This window comes from Myodes glareolus, chromosome 25, assembly GCF_982192425.1.
Source record: "Myodes glareolus chromosome 25, mMyoGla1.1, whole genome shotgun sequence".
In the NCBI taxonomy this organism is placed as follows: Eukaryota; Metazoa; Chordata; class Mammalia; order Rodentia; family Cricetidae; genus Myodes; species Myodes glareolus.
Window position 1 is genome coordinate 26,224,320 of NC_142050.1, and position 22,616 is coordinate 26,246,935.

The 22,616-nt window shown below is 44.1% G+C and overlaps 1 protein-coding gene across 1 annotated transcript in view; it reads left to right on the top strand.

The window, feature by feature from the left end:
- The first annotated feature begins 1,987 nt into the window (after positions 1 to 1,987).
- Snd1 (staphylococcal nuclease and tudor domain containing 1) overlaps positions 1,988 to 22,616 on the top strand; it is a 401,120-nt gene continuing 380,491 nt past the window's right edge. Inside the window, exon 1 of the mRNA XM_048451021.3 lies at positions 1,988 to 2,287. Coding sequence (XP_048306978.1) covers positions 2,210 to 2,287 — 78 coding nt within the window. The 5' untranslated portion in view covers positions 1,988 to 2,209. The remainder of the gene's footprint in view (positions 2,288 to 22,616) is intronic.

Consider the following 22,616-nt stretch of genomic DNA (forward strand, 5'->3'; position numbering starts at 1 on the left):
ATGACTGAAAAATGCATTACAGTAAGAACACGGGGGCAATGGGAGGAGGGCTGAATGACGTTGAAGGTAGATGTAGAAAGGAGACAGAAGGCTCCCACAGGGTGGTGCTTTTCCCATAGGAGGTTGACTGGAGAATTAACATCTTTGTCTAGGTTCTCGACTCTATAAAAGCAAGCAGAGGATGAGGAGGTATGTTTGTCTTCCGGAGAAGCAGGCAGATACCTGAGATCAGACTATGTGTGGTAGACAGTTCTAGTTCACATCTTGACTCCATCCCTTAAAATACTGGCCTAGCACTGCTTACTTAAAAATTTAAAAAAATTACACTTATTTATGTATATGTGCGGTGTGTTTGTGTGTGCACATGCATATCACAGTTTGCATGAAGGGTCAGAGGACAACCTGCAGGAGTAGCTTTTCTCATTCTACCATGTAAGTCCTAGGGATTGAACTCAGGTCAACAGGCTTGCATGTAAGCACCTGGACCTGTGGAGCCATCTTGAGGTCCCTGTTCACTTTAAAGCAGACAAAACATCAATGCCCTCCTTTGAAGAAACAGATTGTATGCACCTTGTAGGCTTGTCCCAAGGACTAAATTATATACTGTAGAGGAAAAGTACGTAGCAGGCAGTGTATTTTGTGCATGCTTCTGCACCATACAATTTGGTTGTTAATATTGACTTGCATGATCAATGGTTGTGAAGAAATAGAAAATTAATAGAGGGCAAAAGAGAATTAAGTGGATGAGTAGGGAAGAAGAGTAGTAATCATGATCAGAAAATGAGATGCTTGGAATTACAGTTTCAACTATAAATTTATACTGTTTCAAATATTCTGGAGGGTGGCTAACTTGAGGCAAAAATCAAATCACTAAAGATGAGAACCCGGGGTTGAGAGAACAGGACACTGGACAAGCCCTCATCAATACTGATAAATATATATAATCCGGTGAAGTAACGATCGCTTTGTGTTTTTGAACAGTGTGCATTCATGGTCTGGAACACTCAACTTTGGAGATAAAGAAGGATGCTGACCTCAAAACTTGATTCTGATTTAAGGAACGGGAGAATATACAACTTCTTTAAAAAAGCTATAGTGAAGAAGTATCTTTAGTGTAAGGCCAGGTTTCATTATTAAATAATACATACAAGGACCTATACTCTACAAAGGGGCACTCCAAGAATATAAATTCTCCCTAAACATCCAATTGGATATGACTTTCCTGTCCCACTTCAATATCTTTTACCTAAATAGTTGAGGGCAGGAGTGAGGTAAGGGGTTTTCTGCCCAGTTCTGGGATGGCACATCCCAAGGCTTTTCCTAAGCTCAACTGGAGCAGCAGGGAAGTCAGAAAACGAGGTCATTCTTCCCGTGAACAGGAAGTGTCATTCCGCTATCAACAAACATGACTTCCATCAACAAACATTAGCAGAGTTCACTTTACCCCAGTGGTAAATATCCGCGGCCGCTTTCCGAGTCAAGCCCAACATCAGCAGGTTGCCCAACGACTGCGACTTTCCAAAGTTGCCTCTACTCTGCAGAGGGGAAACGTCAGAGCTCCGAGAGCAACCTGCACTGAAATCCCCTGGCTCCAGGACCAGAGGCCTGGTGCTTCAGACCGTGTTCAGCTATTCCACGTGCGCGCTTTGCCGCCTAAGGGGCGGGGCGGGGGCGGGGCCAGGCAGGAGGGCGCGACCGGCCCCGCCTTCAGTGCTCCCATGGCTCCCCGCGCCCCACGGCCAGATGCTGACGTGTCCTTTCCTTCCCACTACACCTCCCGACACCACTGTCTCAGACTTCCCCGGAAGTCCCGCCCCGTAGTTCGCCCGTCACCGCAAATCAGCTCTTTCAGCGCTTCCTGGAGCTTCCCACCCGTTTTGGGACCAAGGGGCGGGGCTTCACGAACAGAGTGCCTATTGGCTTGAGGTCCGGCGGGTTCTGGACGCTAATTGGCCGGAGGGCGGTGGCGCTCTGGCACGCTTGCGCGGCGAGTAGAACGTGTGGCGGCGGCGGAGATCGCGTCTCCTCTTTTGCTCTCAGTCCCGCTGCTGCTTTAGTGTGCGCCTGGCGCTTCCATCCAGTCCGCCGTCGGTAGCCTGTCGCCTGCCTGCCTGCTCCTCGTCGCGGCAACCTCTCCCCAGCGCCGACACCCATCCTGACACCTCCAGCCCGGCCGGCCGCCCCACTCGCTGCCCTTCCAGCTCCACACATGGCCTCCTCCGCGCAGAGCGGCGGCTCCTCCGGGGGACCCGCGGTCCCCACCGTGCAGCGGGGCATCGTCAAGATGGTGAGAGCGGGGCCCCAGACCCGGACCCCTCTGTCGCCTTGGAGCGGGAGTCAGGCATTGACTCCTTCCCCTTCCGTCAGCCTGCATGATCTCAGTTCGCCTTTCCTTTGCCCCTTCCTCACTCTCCACCCACTCCGAATCTTCACCTGGTAGAACCCCGCACGAACTCCCCTTGACTTTTGCCTCCTGGTCACCCTGTCATGGGTTCGGTCACAGTGATTCTCGTGGTCGCGGCTTTCGGAGCCCCTGGCTGTTTACCAGAAGCAGATCTGTTACTGATACACTAACGGAGATAGTTCATGGATAGTTCTTCCCATCCCCCTCTTTCGGTCCATTTTGACTTATGCCGATCAGTTCGCTGTTTTCCGAGTTCCTGACATCTTTTCTTTCCTGGAACCCCAGGAGTGCTTAGCTGTCATGAAGTTTTTCTGTTTCCACTGACTCTCAGTTACTTACTCAAAGTTTTCTCAACTTTTATCTCTGTGTCCAGTTTGTAAGGACTGAAAGCCCCTGATCTTTGCGTACTTTTGCCTTAGGCTGGCAGGGATCTTATGCTAATTAGTATTTCCTCACTTCCTAAGGGTAAGGAGACTTGTTTTAAAGAAGGCCAGTGCCTTGCCTTAAGGGCACATGGCAGTTTGGATTGGAGCCAATAACAAGAGCCCAGGTGTTCAGATTCCCTGTGGAGGACTCTAACCTTACAGATCCTGCCCACTTACGTACCTTCACTTCATTCTGAATTTTGAATTCTATCACCCTCACTCCCACGCTAATTTTGTAGCACAAATCTGTTTTATTTTTTATATGAGCTCTCCTTTTTAAACCCCCCCCACATTGAGCTCTGACTTTCTTGTTTGTTAACAGCAGGTTTTCTGATTGAGATGACTGTAATCTTTTAGATTGCTTTTCATATCATAACTCCAATTTTTCCCTCCAGAGTGGAAGATACTCTTTTTCCTCAAAGAGCCAGTTTTTAAATAGTCTGTTTGCTGTCCCATTGTCTTTCACAGGATTAATATATTCTTCAGGGGGACCTGAAAAGGTGCCCCAGTGGATAAAAATGCTTACTGTGTAATCCTGAGGACCTGGGTTCAAATCTTTAACACCCACATTCAAGCTGGAGATAGCCGTTCCAATCCCTGGAACCTAAGTGTTACTCAGGGAATAAGGTGAAGAGTGATAGAGGAAGATAGTGGTGTTCTCCTATGCTCCAGTAGCCTTATATGGCCTCTGCATGAGCTCCCAGGCTCATGTTCCCTAACATACACCCAAGTATGTATACAAACATGTGCCACTCTCAGACACAAGTATTTTGCAGCTTATGTGTGTGAATTTAATCTCCAGATTCCTAGAATGCTAATGTCTTCATTTCTTAGATAAATCTCAACTGCCAGCTGAGATTTCTTGGAATATGCAATATTGCCTTTTTGCCTTTTCCATTTATGTACAGACAGTCAGAATTCATTAGACCTAATGAATAGGGAATTTCCAAGGTCTATGTTTTCTCTCTGAAATTTTGACTCTTGAAAGAATTTTCCTGAAGTGCTTCCTCTTTCATTACCCTTTTCATTCACACTGGTCTTCTTTTCATTACAGGAACAGAGTATCGCTTAGCTGTCCAGTGTGGTTTTGGTGGCCTGCAGTGGATTTTTTAGTTTTCTTACTAAGGCTTGACTTTTTCTTAAAGGCGGCCCTTTTGTAGGAGGGGAGTTGTAGGAAGCTGAACCTATTTTTGCTTCCAACAATGTTGGCAGCCTCCAGGGTATCTGGATTCTCTGAGGTGATCGTGCCCACCCACAAATTATTTCCCCTATGGATACTGTTTTATCAGTGGTCACTCACGTCTTCAGCCGGGTTCTCTCTGCATTTCATATATATCATCTAGTAAGCAGATGTCTAATCTGAGGCTCAGATAGGCTCGCTTACCCAGATACCTTTTTTTATTAGTAATAAGAGTTAGAGGCGAAACTTGAATCCAGATCTGCCTGCCACAACACAAGCTACTGTAAACTGCTGTGGGGCCTGACTCTAGGACTCCAGGGTATTACTTTCTAACATGAAGGGTGGGGCTGGTAATGCATGACCACAAATTATAGGAAAGTGGAAACTGACTGTAAATGAGTTGAGAAAAGATTAGGTGCTGTTCCATGACTTGCTGGTTGCTGCTGTTGTGGTTGTGTGACTTTATTTGGGTGTGTATGGTTGCTGTGTGCATGGACTGCTGCACGCCCTGACCACACTGCAGAGGGTGGGTGGGTGAGTTACCAGTAGCAGATTTGTGTGCAGTTTAGAGGTCTTGTCTGGGATGAAAAATCAACCGGTGGCAGATTGCTCTCTGAAGCTCTCCTGCTAAGCGAGGTTGTATTTTCTTGGAGAGTAATAGTTTCCAGTGGTACTAGAAACTGCTTTGTAAGAAGTCTGCGAAGGAGGGTGGAGAGCTCTTTTGCAGGAAAGAGAAAGACACAGGTATTAATAGAAAACAGAGGTGCTGCTTTCTTCTGCCTTTTGGAAGGGTTCAGAAATTGGAACACTGAGTGGTCAAAGGTGTGTTTTTGAGTGGGAGCATTCAGGTCCTGTGGACTGCGCTGATCTGAGGGTCAGAAATAGTTGATGGTAGAAGTCGTTTTTCAGTGAGTAGTTTCTCTCTCTCTCTCTCTGTCTCTCACTAGTGATGCCAGTGGCTCTGTGCTTTCTAGGTTGGGGAAAAGATGGTTGGTTCTGGAGTATCCTTAAGGAGAAAGTGGGCAATAAGTTGACACAAGCTTTATGGAGCTATCTTGTTACTCAGGTTGAGGGAAAAATGAACAGATTTCTGTGTTTTGAGTTGGGATACTAGCAGTGATGCAGGTGGGCAAAATGCAACTCGGGTAATTACATGTCTCTGTCAAATCTCATCTTATTCTTGAACCCGTGAAAGCTCCCCGCTCTGGGTCTCTGAATACTATGCTAGACTTTCCTCTAGCTGTGACAGAACGTGTCTGCAGATGTTCCATAGGCGAGGTTCAGTCATCCCCTTAGTGGCTACTTAGAAAAGACTGTCTTCTCTGGCTTTACTTACCTAGTTAGTTACCTTTGTGTTTTGGGGACAGACCCTTCTATGACTTTCCACTTTAGCTCTGAAATTTGGTGTGTTTGCGTACCTCCTCAGGCAGGCACACATGACAGTTTGGCTTTCACAGCTGTAGAATGAGGCATGTTCTTTAGTCTTCTGTGCCTGTTGCAAGCAGATGTGGAAGTAGCTTACCTTACTGTACGGTGTGGGAGGCTGGAGGGTTGTGTCGTCCTGCACTCACTGTCATAAGGGGAAAGGACCCTTTGTCAGTCTTCAGAGTGAATGACCTTAGTTTGTTGTTTCCATAGCATTCTTGCTGACCGTTTGTTGTGAAGTGTAAGTTTCCTCCCAGGTAGCTTTATGGACATTTCTTTGAAGTATAGCCTGTAGGAGATTGTTTCTAAAATGGAGTTTATCATACTTAAATATATTTTAGACTTTTGCACTAAGAAGTTGCTGTGGGAGTATCTTCCGCTGCTTCAGCCAATAGTCGCTGAAGCACGCTCCGTCAGCCAATAGCCTCTGAAATACCAGCCCACTGGGGTGTGGTATATTTCTCTTTTAAAAAGAGCCACAGATCTCGCCTCGTGCTTCTTGATTCCAGCGCTTGGTCCCGGCTCCTGCTCCAGCGACTAGGCTCCCTTCCTGACGGTTTATGGTGTATGTAAGTTTTACCCCCCAAAATAAATAACCCCTTAAAGCATAACTGGTGTGGGATTGATTCGCCGTTAAGAAGTGTGTTTCTTTTGAGATTTGAGTGGGGGCAGAGTAGCCTGTTGATGTTGACTTGCTTGACTTTTCTGTTTTTAAAACAGAGTCTCCTGTGGCCCAGGCTGTCTTCATACTCCTGTGACCTCGGACTTCCCATCCTCCTGCGTCATTGCACCATCACCAGCATGCACCACACAGGTGGCTTTTGACTTGCTTCCTTCTGTATGTGCTTACTTTATGTAGGGACAAACAAAAACAACTCTGTTGCTGAGCTACTTAAAATATCCTTGTTTACCTTTCAGAAGTATAAGGTAGCTGGAAAACCTTTTCGAGGAGTCATGTGCACAGAAGTAGAATAAAGATACTTTCCCCTGTAGGTTTGACATTGCCCATTTCCCAGCGGTTATGCATGGGAGGTTTCAATCAAGATCAGTAAAGGAACACAAAGTTATTCTTGTATCTTGAACACTTTCTGAGATTTTTCAGTGAAAATGAAGCATCCATCCAGCTCTAGTTATGCTGATAGTAGTGCTGCCACGTAGCTAAATAAATAGTAAGTAATTATATTCCTCCCTACCTCCCGACAGGTCTCATTGTGAAGCACTATGTTGATTGGTCAGGCTGGCCTCAAACTTGTGACACTCCTGCTTTTACCTCCTGAGAGCTGGGAATGTGGGCGTGTGCCCCTATGCCAGGCTTTGTGATACTTTTTTTTTTAAATTGAACATTTAGTTTTTGTTCAAGCTCTATCTGGGCATTGGATATCGTATGGCTCATGGAGGAGTCAGACAGTAAAGAAGGGAATAAGTAAGCATGGTAATAGAGCATAGTGAATTCACACAGTGGACTAGAGCAGGGTGGTTGGGAGCAAGAGAGAGGTGATTCCTTTAAACAGTGTGTTTAGGAAAGAATTCTCTCAGTTGGACATCAAAGAGCCAACTACAAGGGAAGTGTTTCCAGTGCAGAGCTGTGGGGTTTCCACTGACGATTGCTCTCCAGTGTTCTTACAGTCGTTCTTCAATGTCTTTATTAAGTTCATACAAATGGTGTGGACTGAACATGAGTTGTTACATAACGTGTGGTTAAGGATGGTAAAGGAGCGGGCAGCAGGGGTAGTCATCGCTCTGGTATCCTGGCGAGATCAGTAACTGACAGTCTACTGAATAAATTACGGAATGAGAGGCTGAAGTTTGTTTCTTCGGACCAAGAGTTAGGCTGTTTTGATGTCCTATGAGTTAGTCCTCTATTTCCAAGTCTTCCTGTGATGGAAATGGATGAAAATAAATGCTAAAGCAGACAGAATTGGGGATTAAGTGGTGTTCGTATTCTAAGTTGGCGTTAAGTAGTATCTGTCTCTTGTTGATGTTTATGCTCCTGTTAGCATTGTTTTTTTTTTTTATGGAGTTGAGTGCTGTTACAAGTTCCTTTCAGTACTATTAACGTGGTAAACATTTATGGTGTCAGCTCAAACTAATGGTCAGGTGGTGGTGGGTGCTGGGTGGGGCGGGAAACTGCTGGAGCACATCTGAGCTCATTAGGCTGGCTGGCTGGGGGCTTTGGTGACCAGTAGACAGTACTTTTATAATGACTCAATTAAATTGATTTTTTTTGTTTTTGGAAACATGTGACATAACCCAGGTTGACCTCAAACTTGTCATTCTTCTTCCTCAGCCTCCTGAGCATTGGGATTGCAGGCTTGAGACTCAAGTCTTGTAGTGTGGATGTAGTCTTTTAAGTACTACTGGGAATGGATACATACCCACTTTCTGTTGCTACTTCCTCTCTTGGTAGATTGACATATGCTTTTTGTTTTTATGGCAGAAACTGGTGCTGAATCACAGGTTGTGAGCTTTTAATGCAGATGGAGTGTTGTGGGATTTCACTTACTTTCAGTGAGACTTAATATGATAAACTAATGTGTTTTTCTCACTTAGCTTTAATGGTTCAAAAATGAACAGTAGTTTCAGTTGGCTTTTATTTTTTTTAAATTAGGAAGTCAAGCAACTTGTAGTAAACTTAATGAAATTTTGGTTTCATTTTTAGGTGCCTGTTTTTAAAAATGTAGTGTGAGAGAGGGTGGGAGAGAGAGCGAACAACAGGGGTGTCAGTTCTGTCCTGCCATGTGGGTCTCAGGGACTGGCTCAGGTCAGTAGACTTGGTGACAGGTGCCTTTTGTGAAGTTTGTGATGGAATGTAAAGGTGACAGTGACTCAGAGCAGCATTTCCTCTCTCACTGCGCTCTGATAGTGTAGGAAGTGATCTGCTTTGGGTGGTCCTGTGATGTCAGCCTTGCATAATAGACGTGAGGTATTTGGAGAATCTGCCTCAGTTAGTAAAATCCAGTTTGTTAATACTGTCCCTGGGAAGCAGAGTGGCAGAGCTCCTTGGCCTAGGAATCAGGAGATTAAAGTTTTGGCCTTCATGCATTTGTTTTGGTTCTTCATATGAATTGATGTGTCGGGTAAGACATTCTACTTTAGACGCAGCTTACCTCTACAATGACTCATCGCCTCTACACATCTAGTCCCATAAAGCTGTGTACACCGGAAGCTGGTACATTTCTTGTAGGCACACTGAAACAAAGCTGAGAAATCACAGACCTTATGGCAGGCTTGACTCTGAATTGGTACGTATCCCACAAGAAGCATGCTTTCTGTCCCACTGCTTTTTAATTAAAAACAAAAACACCCCCACCCCTGAGTCAGCGGGTCTCCTGTAACAGTCCTGGCTGACCTGGAACTAGCTTTGTGGACCAAGCTGACCTTGAACACTCACAGAGCTGCCTGCCTCTGCCTTGCAAGTGCTGGGATTAAAGGTGTGCGCCACCACTGCCTGGCTATCCCACTTTTTTTTTATTATTATTATTTATTTTATTTTACAGAAGGTGGATTAGTTGAAATTCAGTTTTCTAGTGTGGCAGATTAAAGAGTGAATTAGACTGGACTGTACGATCAAACAGTAGTGTGGATGGAAATTGGTAGAGTGAGGGCGGGGCTGGCTTCTTCAGGATTGCTCTGAGTGGGCTCTGTCTTTCCGTTCTCCACCTACTTCTGGATGCCCTCATGCATCCCGCAGCAGCTGGCCTTGGTTTACAAAGGGAAGGATAAATGGGAAACTTGAGCAAATAATTCATGGGAGCAGTCTGTTTTTGTCTAAGTCTTTGAGGGATTCCTTGCCTGGAGGTCAGCTATTATTTTTCTAGACATTTTTTACATATAGTAATTAGCCTTATCTATTTTTCTTATGCTTGGAATTGAGCGCAGAGTCATATGCTGGCCAGGCATGCCTACCTTGAGCTCCATTCCCAACCCACCTTCATCTGTGCATTCTTAGTACTTCCTCTCAGAGTTTTTCTTTTCAGTTTGTTTATTTTTGCTGTATTTATTTGTTCATTCATTCATTCGTTTGTTTGTTTATTCTCACCGTGTTGTCCATTCTGGCCTGAAACTCATAGTCCTGCCTCAGTTTCGGTAAGGGTCACCTTGCTGGACTTCAGTTTTTAAATAGAAAACCCCTTTTAAATCATTTCAGGAGAAGATCTCAAGCTAGAAAAAGGATCCCTACTTTTTTTTAAGCAGGTCAGTGTATGGGGGCCACCTTGAAGAAACACTTAATTAGCATCTGGGGGAGCCTGGGAATTTGTGTCTGGAAAAGCCCCTTCTGTATGATCCTGAGAGGTTCAGTTTGGGATTGACCTGAGTCTGGCATTGGGGACCCACTGATTTGCTTAACTTTGAAACTGTCTTATGTAGCTGAAGGGGCAGGACACATGATGGATAAGTGCACTTGTGGAGCTGAGTATGCCAGGATTTTATGAGGGCAGATAGTGGTTCTCTTCTGGCATTTATTTTGATGGCTTTCAGGACCCTGCATTGCTTTTAATCTATTTAGTATTGGGTTGTCATCAGGGTCCAATTTCAGTGACTGTCAGATCCTGTTCTGGGTCATCACTGACAGCTGAGAAGTTATTTTATGTGCCTGATTTAGGCCATATGCTCCTTTTAACACTTATCTGCCACTTTTCCTCGTATTTGCATAGATTCCCAAGATCTTCCTATCACTTGGCACCAATATCCTGGCACATTATTGCTTCGGAAGTCTTTAGTATCTTTTACAAATATGACAACTTTGAGTTCCCCCATTCTGTTCTTGGTTTCTGGAAGTTCTCCCTCCTCTCCCTTCCTGTTTCCTCTCCTCTCCTCCCCTCTACTCTCTCTCCCTCTCTCTCTTCCACCCTCTTTATTCCAGACTATACTGAGGAAAAGCTCTAGTTTTTGGATCTTCTTGCCTCTACCACTCCTGGTTTATGTAGTGCTGGGGATCAAACTCTGCTGGGACTTCATGCACATTCTCTGCCACCACCTAGTTCCAGCTCTCTTTCATTTTTCCTTCTTCCCCCCCCCCCCCCGCTTGTGTTAATCCGCTGTCTCCCCTTTCTTCCCTTAAGTGACATAGTGGGAGGTGAGCATCAGAGTGGGTGAACATATGGAAGGTGTTCGTTGGGTGACATGGAAACCACACCCTTCCCTCATATCTTCCTCTATGTATTTCTCCCATCTGGCTGTTTCTGAATTGATTCCCAGTAATCAAATAAGCAGAAGAGGTTTTCAAGTTTTTCTAAAAGTTAATAACCCTGGGAAGAGGGTTGTGGGAACTCCAGTGTCTGACAGGTCAGTTAGAAGAGACACTGAGGCAGAAGAAGCTGTCTGAAGTCAGGTGGAACCACTCTCTTTACTTTTGGAATTTGATAGTAAGTCCAAGTATGCACGTCAGAACTGAATTGCAGGGCAACCCAAAGAGTGTCTGCAAAGCACTGGAGAATTGCTTGTTGTGGAGAACCCCGCTCACAATTTGGTATCAGAAGAGTTGGTGAGAATACACGAGAAAAACAGTTCTTTTTCTTCCCCCCTAAGTGTGGGAATTGTGCTAGGCATGGGTATCATCAACAACCGGAAGAGCCTTTGGATTATAGAAGAGCGTCAGGTCTCCCAGAGTTTCCTGGGGTGGGTGCTAGGAACCAGACCTGAGTCCTCTGGAAGAACAGGAAGCACATAATATTACTTCATGTGTGTGAATTTTTTTTTTTTTTTCCCAGAAGAGGGTGACCGATTCTCTGGAATTGGAGTTACAGATGGTTGTGAGCTAGTATGTGGGTGCTGGAAATCAAACCTGGGTCCTCATTTTTTTTTCTTTTTCGAGACAGGGTTTCTCTGTGTCGCTTTGGTGCCTGTCCTGGAACTCACTCTGTAGCCCAGGCTGGCTTTGAACTCAGAAATCCATCTGGCTTTCTCTGCCTCCCGAGTGCTGGGATTAAAGGTGTGCACCACCCCCACCTGGCTCAGCCAGTGCTCTTAACTGCTGAGCCATCTCTCCAGTCCCATGAAGCATTCTTAACCACTAAGCTACCTTCCTAAAATTAATTTTTAAATTTAACATGCAAAGTAGTGTCTCATTATAGCATTTTCACGTAGTTATTCTCCCCCGCCAACTCCTCTTCTGTCCACTTCCCCCACCTGATTGCTCCCTGTTCTTCTTTTTTATGGCTTCATCACAGGTACCCCATCACCTTCTCACCTCACACCTACTTCCCCTAAGAGGATGAATGCTCTCTCCCCTTACTCTCACGGTCCTCTTCTCAGCTTCATTTCTCACCCTCCCTTACACACACACACACACACACACACACACACACACACAGAGAGAAAATACTCAGTATTTCAGTATTTGTCTTTCTGAGTTTGGCTTGTTTTGCTTAACATAATTTCTAGTTCCATTCACCTCCTCCAGATATCATGGTTTTAGTTTATTTTTTTATGGCTGAATAAAGCTCCACTGTGTATATAATCCACATTTTCCTTAGCTTTTCATCTGTGGATATATAGGTAAGCTGGCTCCATCTCTTAGAACAGTGCAGCATAAATGTAAATGTGCCATTGTTGGTGTGGTGTGTTGACCTGGAGTCGTTGGGCATGTAATCATATCTGTGTCATGAGGTGCTTTGAGGAACCTCTGTTCTGATTGCCCTGGTGGCTGCACAAGTGTCCCACCAGGCGTGGATAAGGCCATCATTTCTTGTTTTTCGTTTTCTTAAGTTTTCTTTTTTAAAAAAAGGATTTATTTTCTTTTATGTGATGTGTGTCTGTGCATGTGTGTGCTGGTCACCTAGAAGCCAGAAGAGGGTGTCACGTATCCCTGGAATCACTGCAGTGGGTGCTAGAACAAAACTCCTTTGCAGGAGTAAGTAAGCACTTAACTACTGAGCCATCTCTCTAGAATTCCCTACTCCTTTTTGAGCCGGGGTGTCAGGATCCTTCTGTTTCCACTATCCAAGTGCTGGGATTACAGGCTGCTGCCTCAAACATGGCTGTCAGTGAGATGGAATCTCAAGCAGTTTTTAGTTTTCTTTTCCCCGATGGCTGAGATAATGAACACTTTCAAATAATTACTGACTATTTGTATTTCTTCTTTGAAAAGTGTCTCTTTATGTTTATTAGCTCATTCATTGGTTGATCATCTCTGTGTGTTTTGGAGGCAGGGTCTGATGTATCCAGGCCCAGGCCCAGGTTGTCTTTGAATTCACTTTGTAACCTCCATGTCTGGCTTGGTGTTTGCTTTTGTGGTTTTATACATCTTAGACATTAATCCTCAGTCATGCTTAATGGCAAGAAACTTCTCCCAGTCTCTGTTTTGTTGGCTGTCTTTTTACTCTGATTGTTTCTTCTGTTGTGAAGAAGAGTTTTAATTTCATGTTGTCTTACTTTTCAGTTTTTGGGATTTTTTCCTGTGCTATTGGAGTCTTGACTGAATATATTATCAGTTATCTAGTAGTTTCAAAGTTTCAGGTCTTAGTCTGAGTGATTTTTGTGCAGCGTGACAGGTGCGGATCTAGGCTCGTTCTTCTGCACATGTGCATCTAGTTTTCCTAGCAACATAAGTTGAAGAGGTTTTTTTTTTTTTCTTAGTATGTCTTTGACACCGTTGTAGAAATTAGATGACTGTGACTGTATGGTGTATTTCGGTGTCATTGGTCTACACGACTTGTCTGTGTCAGCACTGCCACTGTAGTGTAATGTGAGATAGGTATTACGGTGGCACGTCCAGCCCTGGTGTCAGGATTGTTTTGGCTGTTACAAGTCTTTTGTGTGTGACTTTGACTTTTAGGGTTGCCTTTTCTAATTCTTTGAAGAACGTAATTGAATTTGGGTAGGGATTGAGTTAGATCTGTAGTTTTCTGTCAGTTAATACAGCTATTTTCATAATGATCTCCTAGTTCAGGATTACGATAGGTGTTTCTTTAGTTTAATTTTTGATCTTAAAGTTTTTACTGTGGAGTCCTTTCACTTCCTTGATGAAGTTTACCACTTAGTACTTTTTGTCCCCTTTGTGTCTGTAGACGTTATTTTGGCTGTGGCGAGGCTTGTCAATGACAGAGGAGCTGTTTGGCCTCTGACCCCAAGTCCCAAAAGGTTGTATGAGATTTGGGAGTGGGGCTTGTGAAGGCTTCACAAACCCGGCAAAGATACTGGCTTCTGCCTACTTCTGTTTTGACCTTTGGTCTTCAGCTTGGAAGACTTGAATCCAGACAAATGGTCCTCTCTCTCTCTCTCTCTCTCTCTCTCTCTCTCTCTCTGTGTGTGTGTGTGAGAGAGAGAGAGAGAGAGAGAGACAGACAGACAGACAGACAGACACACACACACAGAAAGAGAGAGAGAGAGACAGAGAGAGAGAGACAGACAGACAGACAGAGATGTGTGGTATGTGGTGTGTGTCGGGTGGGGGTGGTATTTTGTGACCTGCTTGACTGGCTGGTATAGGATTTTTAATCATTCCTCCCTCCTGTGGCTGGCTAGTAAGAATGACTTGGCCCTGAGGGCAGCCAAGGTCTTATGGTGTCTTTGAAGGGCAAGCTGGGCCAAATTCTCAGCTGGACAGCCAAACATACAGCCTAGTAAGCAAGAGTCTGAAGAAAAGTGTGGGAAGCAGGACCTTTGAGGGTGGGGAAGGGTGCAGTAATGCCTAAAGTTGAGAAGGAGGGCACAGAGAAAGAGGCAGCAACTAGGAAGACACTTGGATATCCTTTATTGGGGGGAACAGGCCTCCCTCTAGAGGTGGTCCTGAGGTCCTCATGGCATAAGCCTTTCTTTGGCACTTCCTCCAGAGACCTGAGGAAGGTTGAGAGGTTGAAGAGCGCTCAGTGCCCAGGACCTTAAAGGCATTATTTTGTCAGGTCATGCCCACTATTCCTGAAGCATATGACCATGCTGCCTGCTGAAGCCATTCTCGCCCAGCCTTTTCTATCACCGAGGAGCCCGTAGCCTTTGAGCAGCTGCTCATCAGATGCCCTCATCCCGTGTTCTGTGGACATGGTACTCTGCCTCTAGGCACTGGTGAAAGTGGTGATCTGGTGCCAAGCCATGAGAAACGCCTCCTGCCAGCGTGATGATGCTGAATGGGGTTGTGCTTGCCTTTTTTTCTCTCTTTTTGGAAGCTGTTGTGAATGTGATTTATTTTTCCTGATTTCTTTCTCAGCAAGTTTGTTATTGGGAGAAAAGCTGAGTTTGTAGCTCAGATGATATAGTGTTCATTTAACATGTGGGAAGTTGCGGGTTGAGCCCCCAGTACTACATAAATTGGGTGTGATACCATGCCCCCCTAATAATTCCAGCACTTGGGAAATGCAGATAGGAGGATCAGAAATATAAGATCATCCTTGGACACATTTGTGTTTCAGGCAGGCCTGGGATCTGTGAGATCCTGTTTCACCAGATAACACAAACAAACAACAAAAACACTCAAAATAACACCTGCGCCAAACTACTGGTGCTTGGATGTTGAGATATGTGTATATATATATATATATATTTAGCTACTCTCTGAAAGTGCTTGTTGAATTTAAGAGTTTCTAGTGGTGCCATTAGAGTCTTTTAATTATAGGCTCATGATATCTGATAATTTTTGTATGTATTATAATATTGAGATAGTAACTTGCCCTATAGATCAGGCTGGCCCCAAACTGGTGATCTTCCCTGAGGTTATAGGTGTACGCTACCATGCCTGGATTGTTTTTTAGTTTTGGAGGTCAGAGAGACATTAACAGGTCTGTGAATCTTAAAATTCTAGGGGTTTCTGACGTAGTGGCAGAAATACGACTTGAGTTCAAACATGCCATCTGCTAAACTGCTTTTAGCAAAGATGAAACCCACTGAAGCATGGAAATGTGCAGTGTGTGTACAGATGCTCGGAGCTGGTGGCACAGGTGTGGTGGACAGGCTAAGGCACGGCAGGCGAAGATTCTCTCTTCTGGGCTCTTTTGTCCCATGTGCCCCTTATTACCAGAAAAACACTTGCCATAAGTGAAATTGGGATATTTCAGAACACAGTTTCCACTATAGTCTAAAACATTTACTAGTTCCTTTGTTTTAAGGGGGAGCTAAGTAATTCCAATTTATTTGAGGGTTCCTTTTTTTTTTTTCCCAACTTCCGGGGACTAGAAATATGTTCAATCAGCAGAAATCTATTCTGTGCGTAGACTGTACCTGACTTTAGAACCACTTAAGGATGAAGGTTCTTTCCATCCCTGTCTACCCAAGACTGCCAGACTTTGTCCCTGTTGTCTCTGTTGGCCTGATCTGAGTGATGAGGGTAAATGACAGTAACCATCAACTCTGGAGAGCAAGTACAGAGGAGTGTGTAGAGATGGAACTTCAGAGAGCAGCGTGAATGGTGTAGATGGCCCTGAGTCCCCACTGATAGCTTTCTGTGGCTTGATGGGAGGAGGCTTATGTGGCTGAGAGTCCTTTGTGGGAGACAAGTAGTCTAGGCTTGACACCTTGGGTCCTGTGGGATTTTGGCCAAAGCTTTGGGCTAAGTGGTTTTTCTGTCTGTCTCATCTGGATGCTGGTAACTGGAGAGAAGTAGTTTTGCTTGTAGTGGAAAGAGGAACTTGTGAATTTAAATGTCCTTGTCTTTCTTAGAAGTAAAATGCTGGAGAAGTCACATCTTAGTTGTGGTTGGTTTTAAAATGTGTTTCCAGAGAATATGGTGTAAGGGACAGACATCTCAACAGAGGCAAAGGCAGGTAAACTAGTGAGGTACAGGAGGGGACACTCAGGTGAGCCCTCCGGACTCATGTGCCAAATGACTAAGGGTAGCTCGACCTTTGTACTAGAGAAGGAAAGCAAAAGGGACTTCAGAGCTTTCGTTTCCAGGCCCTGAAATACACCCATGTGATATTAGTGAAGTGTTCAACCTCATGAATTCTGTCTTAGGAGGTTCTTTGTCTTGTAGCTTTAATAACTGAAACATCATTATTTGGGCAACAACCCAAAGCATAATCATTGAACAAGCAAAATTTATCTTTTTGGCCGTTAGGGGACTATCCCAGGCCTTAATGAGAAAAATAGGATATGCTATTCCTCTATGTATATTGCATGGTAGAGACCAAAACCGATCTGGGTGCTGGGGTCCCACTGGGATCTGCTATTCTGTATGCAGTGATTACTTGTATTAGTGCTCTTGGCAGTTGAGCCCTTTTACAGCCCAGAGGCTGAGGGCTGCTTCTATTACTTAAGAGCTAAGTTACCTTGTTAAACTCCTCTCTGGTGAGAGCTGTAGAATCTCCTCAGACCTCCCGTGGGTGCTCTCTAGGACACAGGTCAGCCTGTGGTTAAGGCTGCCCTGCCCTTGTCTTATTAGTCATAGGCCTTCCAGGCCTGGGTAGAGGAATAAGAATTTTAATTGAATTCTTAGGAGTTCTTTTGAAAAGTAAGATAGCAGCATGTCTGGGGGAAGCCAGGAACAGTTAAATGATGAGGGACTTGTGCTTTTATTCCTTTCTGACACTGCCTAGGACTTTAAGGGTAAGAAAATTCCTGATAATGTGCTAGTTCATCAGTAAAAGACTGAAAAGTCTGTGGTAGGTTTGTGATTTGTATTTTATTTTGGGATCTAATATTGACATCAGCATTTCAAATAGTGATGGTACATAATCTGACAGGAAGCAAATCTTCTACTTTTGCTACATATGTGTGCTCCCTTCTGAAACACCTTGAAATTGTTGGAAAATTTTAAGTTTTTGCAGGTAACATGCAAGTTGGTGTGCTTCTTCCCTCATTGTTCTGTTAACCTTGTACACAAGCAAAAATAAGCATTCAGTGTTCTTCAGAGGTGATTCATTGAATAATATGTTCAGTAGTCCTTTATTGCTCTGTGTTTAAAGAAACATGCATATAACTGCACAGAGACAAACAAGAACAGTAATTGCATGGACTTTTTTTTCTTACCATATTCTAATATCTCTGGTCTGGTTCATTTGGCTGTGCATGGTGCAAAGGTTCTCTACTCCTTTCTGTCACTTGATGATGGTTGAGTATTGGACACAGCATATTTTGCTCAGGGACAGGATGAGAGCAGTGCTGTGACTGAGAAATTAAGAGATTCCTGGCATGACTAACTCAGTAGCTTTTCCCTCTCCTGCCCTGGATTGGGATTTGCTCTTGTCCTCCTGGATCTGGGCCCTGGAATTGGGGGAAGTGGGTCAGTTAAAGAAAGTAGGCTGGACATAGGCACTCAGATGAGGAGTCCTAGAGTGGCATTCCTGGTTTTTCTGCCTGTCTTACTACACTGCCCCAAAGTTTCTTTGCCCAACAGGTGTAACATGAGGGCCGGGTTGTTGGGATTTCTGTCCCCACCCGGTACCCCACAGCCGGCAAGTCCCAGAGAAAATCAATCACACAGAGATCTCTATAAGTTATAAAGCTGATTGGCCCATTAGGTCAGGCTACTTATTAGCTCTTATAACTTATGCTACCCCATTATCCTTATCTACGTTAGCCACACGGCTCAGCACCTTTCTCAGCTGGGCAGCTTACATCTTTCCTCTCTGGTGGTCTGGGCAGAACTGCAGAGGGAGCTTCCTGCTTGCCAGAATACTCCCAGTCTTTTTGCTCCACCTCTGCTTCCTGTCTGGCTTTCCCGCCTATACTGCCTGCCTGGCTAATCAGCATTTTATTAAAATATGATTGACAGAATACAGATAATTCTCCTGCACCAAACAGGAGTATTTTTTTGTGGATTTGCAAAGATGACCATGGTTTTGGAGAATTGCTTCCTGCTTGTGAAGTGATAGTACATACTTTGACAGGAAGTAAATCTTGAACATGCTACATATGTGTGCTCAGTTCTGAAACACCTTGGACACATATACAGAATATATATGAAGAAAACCTTGATCCATTATTCAAGATGCACAAAGTAGGCTGAAGTTGTGTTCTAGAAAGTACTCTGGAAAGGAAAAATAGCCCCCAAACGCTTTCCCCATCTACTCTCAGACTTACCACAGAACCTTTTTGTGACCGATGTGTGGGTTATTTTCCACACAGCACCCCCCCCCCCCCCGAGAAGACACCAAGTGGATATCTTACTTATGACATTATTTACCTGGAGATAGTGTCAGGTTCCACAATAGAAGCCCTTCAGATACCAATCGCAAATTCTAGTTGTAACCCATATTTCCCAACCAGCTACAAACCTCCCTTTCATTAATTTGCTAAGGCATATCACAGAGTCCAGAGAAACATTTGCTTGTTTATTAAAGATGCTTCTACCATGGACACAGAAGTACATCCTAGTGAGGAGATGAATGTCAGTAGGTAGGAATGAGAGAGCTTCACGCGCTCTCAGGACATGTCAGTCTCTCTGCGCCTCTCTTTGTTCGCCAGCTTGGAAGCTCATCAGATCTTAGTCAAGGAGTTTTGGAGCAGGTAGATATGGTGGCACAAGCTTGGAAGTGTTGGCTACTAAGGAGACTGAGGCTGGTGGATTACTTAAGCCCAGGAACGGGGGAGTGTTGGACACCACCTTGGGAAGTATAGTAAGACCTTGTCTCAAATTTCGCCTTTCCCCCATGTGTGTATGTGTGACTCTAGTGGGTGCCTGACATCACGGATGTCTGGAATCTTCCTCTGTCATTACCATCTTTTATTTTGAGACAGGATCTCTCACTGAACTTGAAGATTGTTTTTCAGCTAGAATGGCTAACTAGAGAGTCCTGGTGTCTGGATTTGTGGACATGCTATTCCCGACTTTGTTTTTTGTTTTTTTTTTTTTTTTAAGATTTATTTATTATGTATACAACATTCTTCCTCTATGTATGCCCACACGCCAGAAGAGGGCGCCAGATCTCATTACGGGTGATTGTGAGCCACCATGTAGTTGCTGGGAATTGAACTCAGGACCTCTGGAAGAGCAGCCAGTGCTCTTAACCACTGAGCCATCTCTCCAACCCCCTGACTTTGTTTTTTATCTGTTTATTTTTAACTATTTCTGTGTATGCATGTTTTGCCTGCATGCATGTTTGTGCCTTCACGTAAGAAGAAAGGATCCAATTCCTTGGGACTGGAATTATAGATGTTTGTGAGCTGCCTCGTGGATGCTGGGAATTTAACACAGGTCTACTTGAAGAGCAGCCAGTGTTTTAACTACTGAGCCATCATCACTCCAGGCCTCTATATTTCTCTTTTTGCATTGGTGTTGGGATCTGAACTTTGGTCCTCATGCTTGCACAGTAAACACAATCTGCTAACATTTTTAAGGTAGAGGAGTCTCATTAGCCCAGGCTTGCCAAGGATAACTTTGACACCAAGTGCTCGGATTACAGGTGTGTACAGCCACCCTTACCGATCAAACCCAGGGCTTACCAACTGACTTATGTTTCAGCCACTTTATGTATGTGTTCATTCATTCATTAGCACCATTCCCTTAGGTTGGTGGTGGAGATTTTGTTATAATCTTTATTCATTTTGTCTTTCATGGTGCCTGGCCACATTCTGAGGCAAAAGGTAAAGTCCTATTCTAAATAAACTCGGGGCTAGAGAGATTGCTTAGTGATTAAGAGCACTGGCTGTTCTTCAATGGGTTTGAATTATAAGCACATGAATGAATGCTAACAACTGCCTGTAACTCCTGTTCCCTCTTCTGGTTTCTAAGGGCGCCAAGCATGCATATGGTACATAGACATACATGCAGGCAAAACACTCGTATACATTAAAGAATAAATCTTAGAAACAAAACAACAACAACAACAACGACACCAACAAAATTAAGCATTTGCATTGTATTCCATTATATAAGAGAGGCTAACTTCTGCCACCTCAGTCTAAGTCTGGAAGGGTGGAATGAGATTTATTTAAGCTTGTGAAAGATTGATCTAGCTTGATTGATGGAGGTTTAGACTTGCTTATTCCTTTTCCTTTGTGTATCCTTATCCACTGTGTTCTGTGCCCATTCACTTGTGCTTCTCATTGAGTTGAAAGAAAAAATAAACCTTATTGCTCTTTTTTGCTGTCAACTTAGGCATTTAGATACATGTTTATTATCATGGAGTTTGGATACAGGCTTTGGGTTGTAAATCTGAGAGACTCTTGTCTACTAATCAAGAACAAATACAAAAATCATGGGGAATATAATTAGAGAAGAGATGATAGATAGCATTTGCTCAGACACCAGCTATCCCTTCTGGGGTTATGGGAAGTGAATGAAGAAAGTGGGAAGACAATTGAATATTGAACAGTTAATTAGGAGATTCTCCAAAGTGGTCAGGGATATAGATTTGAGTGGTTTCTGTTGAAAACAGAGTAGACTTGACAGCTCACAGGAAATAAATCAATTGAGTGGTTAGAAATGAGTTAGGCAGACACTCTTGAAGGCAGTAACAAGGGAAATTCAACGTCTGATAAGAGCACTGAGGGAGCAGCTGGAGAGAGCAGTGCCAGAAATAACATGAACTTCTGGGGGAGAGTGAAGTGATGCAGAGGGAAGTTAGAGTTGTTAGAGGCAGAGGGAGAGGGCTGGGCAAGGATCCCCTGGGGTGGAGGAGCCAAAGAGAGGGCAGCTGGATGCTTAGATTGCCTGCCAGTCATGGGCGGAGGGGCTTGGAGAACATTGTGCTGCATGTTGTCATTTAATAGAGGAGCAGGAGTGAGTGTTGCTGTCCTCTTAGGATTTTGTTCTTGTTAGCTTCTGCAAAAATCCCGTAAACTTAGGAATTGTTTAAGGACAAGAGACATTGTTTAATGGTTTTTGTTCTCACTTTCTAGAATCCAGTACTGGTTGTAATATTAACAACAAAAGGCTTAAGTTTTTGGTTTTGTTCTGTGCCTGGGTCTACTATGATGAGCGAGGTAGACATGGTCCTTTGCACCCACAGAACTCGCAGCCCAGAGGAAGGAAGACTAACGCTAAACCGTTAGTTACAGACCCATCCCATCCCATCCCATGTTGTCTTAAGTTCTGTGAGTGAGGAGTGTGCAGAGCTTCAGACTTCTGTGTGTAGGGAAAGGGTCTCTGAGAAAACCACGTTTAAGTTCTGTTTTCTGGAGAGTTACCAAGCTAGACAATTAGGGTGGGAATCCATGGCCAGCACGCCTCAAACTTCATTATTTATGCCAATCACTTGGTGCTCCTGTTAAAATGCAGATCCTGATTCCTTGGGTCTGGTACAGCACGAGGATCAGCAGTGTCGCTGACCTGTAATCTGCAGGGCTTTCTGAGCATCACTGTCTTGCTCATTTGTTCTCTAGAGTCTCTTGAAAGGTGATGGGGTTCAGCAGTCTTTCCTTCCCTTTTTTCCATGGCCATGCTTGTCAAAGTCATACAGCCAAGGTGTTAAGTGCTTGTAGTCTGGCTGGTTTTGTAATAGAGCCAACCTCTGCTGGTTCCGCCACTTGAAAATGCTGCCTTAGCCCTGTGCTTTAGACAGCACACACTGCAGACAACACCTTACGTGTAGGGACAGGAATAGGAAACCTTAGAAAAAAGAAAATCCGGTTATGTAGTAATTGATAGTGAATTCCTTCTGCGTTTCTCCAGTGTTTCAGCTAGAGCTCAGATGTCTGCCCTAGTCCCTAAAGCGATGTTTACAGGGGTCACTGCTGTGTCTGCTCAGACCTTGTGTTAGTTACTTTTTTATTGCTGTGATACATTATCATGGGCAGTGAAATTTATACAAAAGTTTATTTAGATTTACAGTTCCAGAGGGATAAGAGTCCTTTGTGGCTAGGAAGCAGCAGACAGGGCAGCACAAGCCAGAAACAGGGACCAGAACTAGGAGTGTCTTGTTTTTAAACTCTCAAAACCTGTCCCCAATACACCCTTAATCCAGTAAGGACACACTTCCCAAACCAACCCAAACAGCGCCACCAACTGGGGACCAAGCATTCAAATGCCTGAGACTGTAGGACATTTATCATTCAAAGTACCACAGGCCTTGTTCTTGCTAATCTGCTTTCTTCCTGATGATACAGAAGGCCATCCTCCAGGGATTAAGGACTGTACCAAGATTGCAAGTTTTTACTTAAATCAAAAATCTTGATTTTATTTATTTATTTATTTATTTTTACAAAAATCTCTTAATTACTATACTTCTAAATTTGATATGTATTTCTTAAAACTCTTGTGCTATCTTGACTTTTAAAATATGCAGCCATTTTCTATTACATCTTATGTATTTAAAAGAACACCCAGTAGATGACTGGCTTGGGAAGACAGGGTGTCTTCTTAGAATGCAGG